The sequence below is a fragment of the Erpetoichthys calabaricus genome, chromosome 9 (assembly GCF_900747795.2).
Source record: "Erpetoichthys calabaricus chromosome 9, fErpCal1.3, whole genome shotgun sequence".
Lineage (NCBI taxonomy): Eukaryota > Metazoa > Chordata > Cladistia > Polypteriformes > Polypteridae > Erpetoichthys > Erpetoichthys calabaricus.
Genome location: NC_041402.2, coordinates 184,991,018 through 185,002,407, shown reverse-complemented (window position 1 = coordinate 185,002,407; position 11,390 = coordinate 184,991,018). Strand labels below are relative to the sequence as shown.

Sequence of the window (11,390 nt, the reverse complement as noted above, 5' to 3'; positions counted from 1 at the left end):
GTTTACAAAGAAAATCTAAATGGAATGTAGACTATAATCATAATGATGATAATCAAAAGGACTGCAACTATGAGACTTTAATGGTGACCAGAATTATTGATAGCATTAAAAAAAACTTTTTGATGTTGCAATTGGTTTATCATAAATCACATCATAAAATATATATACAGTATATTATATATATGTGTATATACAGTGGGGCAAAAAAGTATTTAGTCAGCCACCAATTGTGCAAGTTCTCCCACTTAAAAAGATGAGAGAGGCCTGTAATTTTCATCATAGGTATACCTCAACTATGAGAGACAAAATGAGAAAAAAAAATCCAGAAAATCACATTGTCTGATTTTTGAAGAATTTATTTGAAAATTATGGTGGAAAAAAAGTATTTGGTCAATAACAAAAGTTCATCTCAATACTTTGTTATATACCCTTTGTTGGCAATGACAGAGGTCAAACGTTTTCTGTAAGTCTTCACAAGGTTTTCACACACTGTTGCTGGTATTTTGGCCCATTCCTCCATGCAGATCTCCTCTAGAGCAGTGATGTTTTGGGGCTGTCGCTGGGCAGCATGGACTTTCAACTCCCTCCAAAGATTTTCTATGGGGTTGAGATCTGGAGACTGGCTAGGCCACTCCAGGACCTTGAAATGCTTCTTACGAAGCCACTCCTTCGTTACCCGGGCGGTGTGTTTGGGATCATTGTCATGCTGAAAGACTCGGCCACATTTCATCTTCAATGCCCTTGCTGATGGAAGGAGGTTTTCACTCAAAATCTGACGATTCATGGCCCCATTCATTCTTTCCTTTACACGGATCAGTCGTCCTGGTCCCTTTGCAGAAAAACAGCTCCAAAGCATGATGTTTCCACCCCCATGCTTTACAGTAGGTATGGTGTTCTTTGGATGCAACTCAGCATTCTTTCTCCTCCAAACACGACGAGTAGAGTTTTTTTCATCTGACCATATGACATTCTCCCAATCCTCTTCTGGATCATCCAAATGCTTTCTAGCAAACTTCAGACGGGCCTGCACATGTACTGACTTAAGCAGGGGGACACGTCTGGCACTGCAGGATTTGAGTCCCTGGCGGCGTAGTGTGTTACTGATAGTAGCCTTTGTTACTTTGGTCACAGCTCTCTGCAGGTCATTCACTAGGTCCCCCCGTGTGGTTCTGGGATTTTTGCTCACCATTCTTGTGATCATTTTGACACCACAGGGTGAGATCTTGCGTGGAGCCCCAGATCGAGGGAGATTATCAGTGGTCTTGTATGTCTTCCATTTTCTAATAATTGCTCCCACAGTTGACTTCTTCACACCAAGCTGCTTACCTATTGCAGATTCAGTCTTCCCAGCCTGGTGCAGGTCTACAATTTTGTTTCTGGTGTCCTTTGACAGCTCTTTGGTCTTTGCCATAGTGGAGTTTGGAGTGTGACTGTTTGAGGTTGTGGACAGGTGTCTTTTATATTGAAAACAAGTTCAAACAGGTGCCATTAATACAGGTAACGAGTGGAGGACAGAGGAGCCTCTTACAGAAGAAGTTACAGGTCTTTGAGAGCCAGAAATCTTGCTTGTTTGTAGGTGACCAAATACTTATTTTCCACCATAATTTGCAAATAAATTCTTTAAAAATCAGACAATGTGATTTTCTGGATATTTTTTCTCATTTTGTCTCTCATAGTTGAGGTATACCTATGATGAAAATTACAGGCCTCTCTCATCTTTTTAAGTGGGAGAACTTGCACAATTGGTGGCTGACTAAATACTTTTTTGCCCCACTGTATATGTATATATACATATCGCATCATCGCCCATCACCCCACCAGATTATTTTATTATAATAGATAGATATACTTATACACTGCATACTGTATATCTGCTGTCTGTACATCCACACATATATACAGTGCATTCAGTGTACTCTAGAAGACAACAAAGACTGGCAAAATCAGGAAATAACAGCTTTAGTTCCCATAAACGTCTTGTCAACTAAAATGCCTGAACATTACAACAGTAGAAGATATGTATAAAGGCTCTTGAGTCTGATCAAATTCTGAAACATTAGACCACATTTGGCAGCCAGAGAATTGTGATACAAATGCTATAATTACCAACACAATATCAATAGGCACAGCAAACCACCTGTAGCATTAACCAACTAGCGAGTTTAACCGGTCTGGGTACAAAGGACTGCATGCAGTTAAGGTAAAAGTGGCACAACAAAAATCATAAAGATATAAGGAATGCATATGCATAATAAGGCCCTCTGAAAATCTTCAAAAGTACACCATTCAGCTGTTAAATTGTCAAGGAGTTCTTATGCCTCTTTTAGTACATTCCAGAGACCTTATTTATAAAAATGTGTACAATAAGGATACATTTGAATGCATAGTTATTTTCCGAAAGTTCCTATGAACAAATCTATATAACTTAAAGTCTAGTCTGTTTACATTAGGGACCCTGGTGTTTAAAGCCCATGTCAGATTGGCTGTGATGGGTAACAGATCTCTGTCAATGTCTTCATCAGTACTTCATTAATACCCATTATCTGGAACAAGCTACTCCTTCTGGTGATATTCAGGCCAGTGACTTATTACTAGTGAGGGAGTGAGATCTAACACAGGCCTCCACCTCCAATCACAGAGCACCTTTGCTTTGAGCTTTGTTGATCTTAACATTCTTGATAGATGGCTGGCAGCAGCAGCAACCAGCAGCCAGTCTTATTCATACAGTAAAAGAATCCTCATAATTCAGTGTGACACAGTCCAGGCCAGAAAACAAAGCCCTATAAGTTTCTATCTGCATCCAAATCCAAGGATAGCTTATCATAACCAAGAACATAAGAAAAAAAGGTGCAATCACATTGTGGTTAATTAGCGCATCAAACATAACATGAGAGTAATCAAAACCAACAACAAGCAAACAGAAACGGGGCAGCAAAGAAGATGTCACAATAAGACACTACACCTTATGACACTTGAAATCAGGTCTGATTCATAAGTAAGCTGTCATCAGTGTCCAATTTGCTTGAGCTCTATGTGTTCACAGATGCCTCTGTTGGCCATGTGGTTCTTCCCTCAGTCCAAAATATTTTGGTTATGTACACTTATAACTCTAAAGTCACCGGAGTGAGTCTGCCCTGTGAAGGACTTTCCATCCATAAAGAACTTTTAATGCCTAGTATCCAATGCTGCCAGAATAAAGTCCAGCTGTTTATATACTGTGTGTATATATATATTTGTAGCTGGAGATCCACAAAGGGAGAAAATGAATCATGTATCATAAAGTAGTTTTTAACATATCATAAAGTAGTTTTTATATAAAAACTACTTTATGATATGTGATTCATTTTCTCCCTTTGTGGATCTCCAGCTACAAATATGCAAACCGTATCACAGACCTTCGCTTCCATATATATACTATACAGTATATATATACACATACACACAGAGTATACCATATATGCTGTATGCCAAGAAAAATAATAATTATCTATGCCAAGATAGATAGATAGATAGATAGATAGATAGATAGATAGATAGATAGATAGATAGATAGATAGAGAATGACTGAATATCTATCTATCTATCTGTCGGTCTGTCTGTCTGTCTATCTATCTATCTATGTGTGAATTGCTAAATGAGTTTTCCTAAATTTAAATAGGTCATCATGATAGCTATCAAACTCTGATCTAATTATCTGGTCCTTGATATCATCAAATATATGAACCATAGGAGCTCCACATGGGAACACAATATCTAATATTGCTGTCCTGTAGGGCATGGAAATCAATGTTTATTCAGTTGACTTACAAGAATGGTTATTTCCTTTCAGTAAATATTTGGATTTTTGAATGCAGGAGCTGTGAGGTTATTGTCACCTTGTAAATGACTCATATACATGTCCCTGATACAATCAGTCACACATTGTTAAATATTCACCAATTATCCCGTTTAGCAGTCTGCAACATGTATACTGTATACTTACTGCCTAAAACATGTACTGGACAAAAGATATATCAATGATTATGTTGGTGCTGCCAGCTACAGGAATTTACTAATGATATTACTAATTTCAATGTTTCCACAAAAGCGCTACCATTTTCAGATGCCAGTCTTTCTATTGGCTTTCCAGGACTTAAACCTCGGTCTATTACAAGCAAACTAACTCACAAAGTTACATTCTCTTGGAGGGCCACAGTGGCTGTAGGAAAGAAGTTAATTAGCAGCAAAAACAGATCACTAATTAAGAAAAGGTTAAAATAAAAACTTGCAGCCCTCCAGGACCAGAGCTGGGGACCCCTGCTCTAGAGCTCCTTCAATCTCTTTCATGCTAAAAACTCATTTCCTTAGACTCTGCCACCTCTGTGGTGACGACAATGATTTCTGTAATGAAGCATTCAGAATGAGGAGTTTCTTCATTTATCGAAGATACCTTTCTCATATTGTGACTAGGGCTGTCAATCAAGCCAGGAGTAAACCTTGAACATCCACTCTAAGAGGAGCCCCAATAATGAAACCTGCATCCCACTGGTTTCCCATTCCACCACAACATTCTATCTCTCCCACAGGTCATCAAACAAAATTTTCCCTTTAGGCAGACTGATCCTTCCACAGAAGCCTCGTTTCCTAACCCTTTCTGGATCTCCTTCCATTATCCATCTAAACTATGCAAACTTCTTGATTGCACCTCACTTCACAAGAACTCTTAAAAATCAAGGTGACAGAGTGATTCTTCAGAGCGATACCATAGATGGTTCCCGAATGACCCATCCACATGAAGGTATCAAAAAGCTCAATAAAGTCAATAACCACGATGGCAACAGATTTGTGAAATACCAATGGAAGATGATTATAAAAGGATTCTTGCTTATAATAACACAGGCTAAGTGCAGGTTTTCTTAATCTGTTAGTGTCCTGCTAGGTAGTCTACTACAAATTAAAGATTTCTGGGGTTTTTTTCTGCATATTAAGACGTTTCTCAAAGCACAAAAAAAAAACGCAACTTCATATGCAGAGAACCCTTCTCAGAATGGAACGGTGCTTTGTCGAGCAATGGTTCTTATGAGGAACTACACAAACCAATAAAGAACCATAAAATGCCTTTAAAGAAGCAGTATTTTTAAGACTGGAGAAGAGCCACATTTCTCATCAGGCACTTTTAGTTGTAATGGGAGCTGCTGTGTCACTTGCAAAAATGTCACCAACAATACCTTTGTATCTGGACCTTCTTTTAAATTCAAGTTCAATCTAAAAATCTTATTTACTGCATTTCTGGAAATGTCCAGCCATCTACATAGGCAAAATTGAGAGCTGGCTAACAGACCATTTCATCTGCATTTGAGTTGCTAAATCACTACACAAAGCCTATTCACATCCCTTGATCACAGCCTTGAACACATTGAATTCAGTTGAACTCAGTTTATCTTTTGCATAGAAGTACTCCCTGAGGTTTACAGCTACAATGCAAATTAAACTTTTTGCATACATAAAAATACAAATTAGGTTAAGCATGCATCAAATATAGTGAATTGATTTTGGCTAAAACAACATTGCAATACACGTTTCTTAATAATATAATTATGAAAAAAAAACCTGTTGACAAGAGAGGAGAGAAAAACAAAATCTCCAGTCAACAATATTCTGGGAGAATGTTGGTTTTAACAAGCATAGTCGGACACAGTCACAGTTCTGGTGACTTTAGCCAAATTGCTGCTCAGCCCCTCCTGGCCACTCCACAGCATAAATATGAATGAATTCTATTAATACAATTATGGTTTATATTAATTATAACACACAAAGAGAAAATATAAAGTTTTCAAGTTAATAAGTACTTGAAATAAAATGTCTAACAAAAACATCACTAAATACTAGTGCAGAGCTATGCATTATTTCTCTTTGCACAGGTACTGCTGTTTATATCTCATTGTCTTACTCTCTTCCTTTTATTTAGATTTTGTGTCAAATATTATGCATTTTTGTTTGTTTTGCTTTTATTCATCTTGTAATATTTGTATAGGATTTTATAAAAGTGACCAATGAAAACATTTTACAAAATACAAACTGACCACTGCATAATTCTTCCTATTATTATCGTTACAAAGATTCAGGCTTATCATTATGAAGTCTACACCCTTAAACTTATCCGTGCATCCATCCACTTTCTGATCTGCTTAATCTAATTTTAGTGTCATACAGAGTCAAAGCATCACGTAAAAGACAGGAAGCAACTCTGGACAAGGTAAATCAATATCGGTGATAACACTACCATAAGAATATAAAATGGGAAAAGGTCCAGTGGCCCATATAGACTGACCTGCTACTCTCCTGATTATGTCCCAGTGTGCCAGTGCGGATACAACCCAGATAAACGGAGGGGTGCAAGTACAGCTCCTTTCGGAGTCCAGGACTAACTGACCACCTAACGTATGTAGAGAGCTGGGCTTGAAAGAGAAAGACTGCAAACACAACCCTCACTGGCAGCTCACTGTCACAAGGCATCTGCTTTCCAGCAAAAAAGAGTATATGCAGCTCAGAATGTCTGTCTTTCAGATTCGCTATATATTGTAAAAAAGAATTGGTGTTTTTTCACTTTTTTTTCTATTATAGCAGAAGTTAGAACGTTCCGTTAATGCATGTTTTTACTATTAGGTACATTTCATGCATTTTATACATGTTTAAGTGTTAATGATATACTTTCGTGAGTGTATTTTTATATTGCTAAATGGGAGAAAAGTTACACGCATTCCCATTGCAATTGCATAATGTCCACTGTCTTTATTAGTCGCGTTTCACACATTGACTTATACACGATACAGAATGAATATTAAAGAATAATACGTATATGTATTTTTCTGCACACTCAGTGTGTGTCAGCTTTCCGGATGATGCGATCACACTGATACTTGTGTAATGACTAATAAGTAAACCTTGTGCAGATGCTTGGACATAAATCACATCATATCAAAACTAAGCGTTTTACTGGAAGACAATCGACCAAACGAATAAGCGAAAATAAAATCAGTGGCTGTACTGCAACTTTTACGCGACTTAAGAATAGCGCAGAAACATCATCACGGACAGAATGTACCTTACATGCTTTCTCATCGTTGCTGACCAAAGTCTTCAGTGCGCTATCCATGTAAATCAACGGTTATGTGTAAAAGTCGCGACGCTCACACGGAGAATCGCTGGTACAGGTGCAATCCGTATATAGCTACCTCGCTTTCATTCATCTCTGCCTCCAGTCAAATGACCAGCTAGGTGGACTTTGGGTGGGCAGTGCCTCACCGGTCTGCTGGGCGTCCATCGGAACTAAACTGGATGAAGTCAGCGGCACCGTGCGGCACGGCTTGTACCAATCAGAAGGCAGGGAGGGGTGTGCGCAGCACCAGTATGTTACATACGGTACACGCGTAAATGCAGCTTTCTGTGCAAATAGAAACGTTTAAAATCCTTGGATCTCTAATCCCCACAAGGTATCCATCCATTAACTGTTTTTTTTTTACTTGTGTAATTTGTTTTATACCGTATTGCATTATAGTAAGTGACATCAGCCTGAACCAAAATGGACTATTGACAGCACTGCGGAGAGGCGGCGGGGTTGGGTGCAGGGCTGAACGCCGGCCAGGGTGGGGTGGGGTGAAGGAGGGAGTTACTTCTGGATATGGTGTTTGAAAAGTCTCAATCTAAAACTCCGGTTAGAATCAATAATTTCTTTGTAACTACTGTATATTAAACTCATTTGTTTGATTACTGTCAAACTGACTAACATCAAAGTAAGACTAACACAGAACATAACAGTCCTCCTCCACAGCTATCTGTATAAAAATGACATTTTTAACGTCGGCGGTTAGTGTAAAGAAGAGCATCACTGAGCTGAGAAAGAACATTAGACCAGCTCTCCCAGTGACTTTTTGTAAAAGAAAGAAAAAGTCACCAGCTTGGCTGTACAAAACAGAGCACCCAGTTTTCTCATCTCAAAAAGTATTATGCATCTTTGGTTGGTGGCTTAATCCACCCATTGATTAATAGTATAAATAACGTGTATGTAGGACATCTCATCTTTTACTGCTAATACCCTCAAATTTTGTAAATGAACTCGTTTTTTTCCTGTACTGTCTTCATCCAGTGCAGGATCGAGATGAGCAGGAAGAAGTACGAGCAGTAATGGCCTCGAGGCAAAACGATCTCCGGACTGTGTGCAGCTCCATCACAGAGCACAGTTTTCTTTTGTTTTTTAACATTTGTCTCCTGAATAAAAAAAAATGGTCGAAACTATTTGTAATAGTCACCCCATATATAACCTAAAATCTTCGCATTGATAATGAAATACACTACATTACCAGGCTTCAGGCAGCGAGCACAGTGGTTAGCGCTGCCGCGTCACGTGACCAGTGGTCTAAATTCGAATCCTGCGCCTGCCCACTTGTCCTCCGTGTGGAGTTTGCACGTTCTCCCGTGTTTATATGGCGTTTCCTTTGTTGTTCCGGTTCTCTTCACACAATGCAGGCAGATTAACTGGCGATTCCAAATTGGTCCCAATGTAAATGCAGTGAGTCCAGTGTCAGACTGGCAATTTGTCCTGGGCTGGCTGTTGTTTCGCACAAGAGTTGGTATATAGATTCTGCTTTCTGTATTAAGTAGGTATGAGAATGACAGAAGGAAAGGAAAAATAAGGGAGGAACAAAGATACACCCATGGGAGGGCGACAAACGCGCCCCTTGGGTCCAAAAAAGGTGAAGATGGAGGACTGTAAGGATTTAAAGGTAAAATTAATATTCCCTTTAGGTCAAACAGATACATTACACGTATCGTGGCAAAAATACGGCGATCGACTACGAAACTGGTACAAAATAAACAACCGTAATTATAAATAGATATTTTTCTTTACAATGATATTTATCATAACACGTGTATATATAGGATTTAAACACATATAGTAGCTTTTATGGTAGTAAAATGATGCAGCGGCTACACCCGCTTAGAGGTCGGTCCCATTCCGTGTTGTTTAAATTCTGTTAGTTCTCCCCTGTTTGCAGATTTCCGTCCAACAGCAGGCTATCAACACCATTACGATTGCTTCTGAATTTGTCTGCGATACATTGGTGTCCCGTACTGGGAAGGCTTTTGTATTCCTAAAAGCTCCTGTGCCAGGCGACACTGAAGGTGTCAAAGGATGGGAGAAGGCCCTGGGTCACTGTGGAAGTCATTAAATATTAACACAAATTATACGATCACTGCCAGCTTTACAAGCGAACGTTACAAATGTGCAACAAAAAAAGTAAGCGATTTAAATTGGTCTTCCAACAGTTACACAACGATATAGTTTCACTTGTATTATGTGGGCATCTCATCACTTTTATAAATACATTTTTAAGAATTCTTTCGGTTGTTGTCAGCGTCTACACTCATTTTTGCAAACAGATGGGAAGTGGCTCAGGTATCAAAAATTGAAACTTGAATACATAATAAAATTAAGTGTCCTGTTACACCAAAAGCCTCAGAACTTAATGGGTTAACCTTTGCTGTTATAAATGATCTATCCAGCAGTATCAATTATTAATCTGATTTTTATACCAAACACATTTCTGGTGTCTTAACAGTTGTGTTAGTTTTAGTTTCACTATTTACAGGGAACAGGCCACAAAGCGGATCATTTCACCGCTTTGCTGTTTTACCCCAAACCACTCTACCTAATTATTTTATTTATTTATTTTTGTAAGTTTTATTTATATATTACAACGTACAATCCACAACAATTCCATCACCCCATACAGCAAAAACAGTTGCGGTAAGGAACATTCCTGTTAAGGATTAGTCATTTTCCCACTTTCATTTCTTAACTGAAGACCATAATCGCTCCAAAACATTGGACCAAACATCCATACTTACTTATATAGACAGTGTGATTTAAAAAGAATCATCCATTTTCAAAATGGTTTATTTCACTTGTAAATCATTACAGAACAATGCAGTAAATTGTAAATGGTTTAGATGAGCATAAAGTTTATTATGTACTTTTACAACTGCTCAATATGACCTCCTCCAGCTGTATGGACAACATCAACGTGATAGACAAATTCATCCCATACTCAATTGAGCATGTAGTTTTGCGCAAAACACTTTCTGCTCAGGGGTTGCCATCTCCTCACAGACTGAAGGGAGCCATCTTCTGGTTACAGTCAGAAACTCTATGACCCTCTCTTTCAATTGATATATGATTGGTTCCTAGGCACCCCATGGTTGTAAAAATATAGCACTTTAAAATCGTATGCATCTTTTTGAATCACCCTGTAGTTTGGATTTTAACTCAATGCCCCTTAAAGCTCTATTTCCCCTTCCCCAATATCCAAAAGCCTATCCATCTCTCTTTAGGTGCTGCAAAACACCACTTCTCAATATCACTCTTAATTTTCCTTTCTAGCTCCTTTTCCAAAATCTTTTTACCCACTGCACATCTCTGGTCACCCACCTCTTTATCAAGATACACCTAACATCCCATATGCAGTTCTTTGCCAGGCTAATAATAAACCATATTAAAAAGGCCTCCCTTGAACTTCTGCCATTTCCAGCTAGACTCCTTTCAAAATGAAACCAGCTCTCTATTATAAAAAAAATCCTGGAGAGAAACACTAGGGCGTCGAGACATGAAGATCACGGAAGACACTTAAAAGAAACCGCAAGATGAAAGAGATTGGCCACAAAGCGTCTTGCGGAGACCTTAAACATGAGACTTTGTGCCAAGAGATTGACCCAGGACCATCTCGCGATGACGAAGAGCATGAGATTCTTGCAAGACACACCCTACTTACAACCAATATCAAATAAGCCCAGAGGCAGCAAAACACTCAGTTGTGTAATATACCAATACCACACAGCTAACAGCATTGACTCTTTTTCTTCTGCAGTGCCAAGAAGATGCCCAATGAGAGTAGTTAGTCCCCACCCACTACACTACACTAATGAACACCCACCCCACCCCTTCCAGTCTTGATCATATAAGATCAGGAGCTCCCTGAAGATGGCAGCTTAGTTTAAGAAAATAACCCCACATGACAGAGCTGTCTGACACTGACCTTGAGAGAGCTGATCTTTTGAACAAGTCTAATGGGTAGTGATGACAGAAACAGAAGATTTTGAGAGATCAAATCAACTGAAGCAATTGATTCACAAAAAGATTTGATCTTTTGGAATGTTGCAAACATCACAACACAGTGGCATCTAGTGGTAGAAAATAACCAGTAAACTTTTTTCGAAGCCAAAACATTCTCTTGAGCTGTTGTTTAATGATGTACTATTGTATTATATACCTGTATTCATCTACATCCATCCATCCATCCATTTCCCAACCCGCTGAATCCGAACATAGGGTCACAGTATCTATATATATATAT

At 38.7% G+C, this 11,390-nt stretch overlaps 1 protein-coding gene and 1 long non-coding RNA gene across 6 annotated transcripts in view; one reads left to right on the top strand and one right to left on the bottom strand.

Moving 5' to 3' along the window:
• The window catches only part of pip5kl1 (phosphatidylinositol-4-phosphate 5-kinase-like 1), a 65,505-nt gene that overhangs the window by 33,891 nt on the left and 20,224 nt on the right, over window positions 1-11,390 (bottom strand). The window contains exon 1 of one of the 5 annotated variants that reach the window (XM_051932175.1): window positions 7,215-7,333. The exons of 2 other annotated variants lie outside the window; for them this stretch is intronic. In XM_051932175.1, the coding sequence (XP_051788135.1) occupies window positions 7,215-7,229 (15 nt within the window). In that variant the 5' untranslated portion in view covers window positions 7,230-7,333. 2 more of the 5 variants (XM_051932174.1, XM_051932176.1) reach the window with 2 other exon arrangements.
• The window catches only part of LOC127529197 (uncharacterized), an 81,359-nt gene that overhangs the window by 61,699 nt on the left and 8,270 nt on the right, over window positions 1-11,390 (top strand). The gene's annotated exons all lie outside the window — the stretch shown is intronic.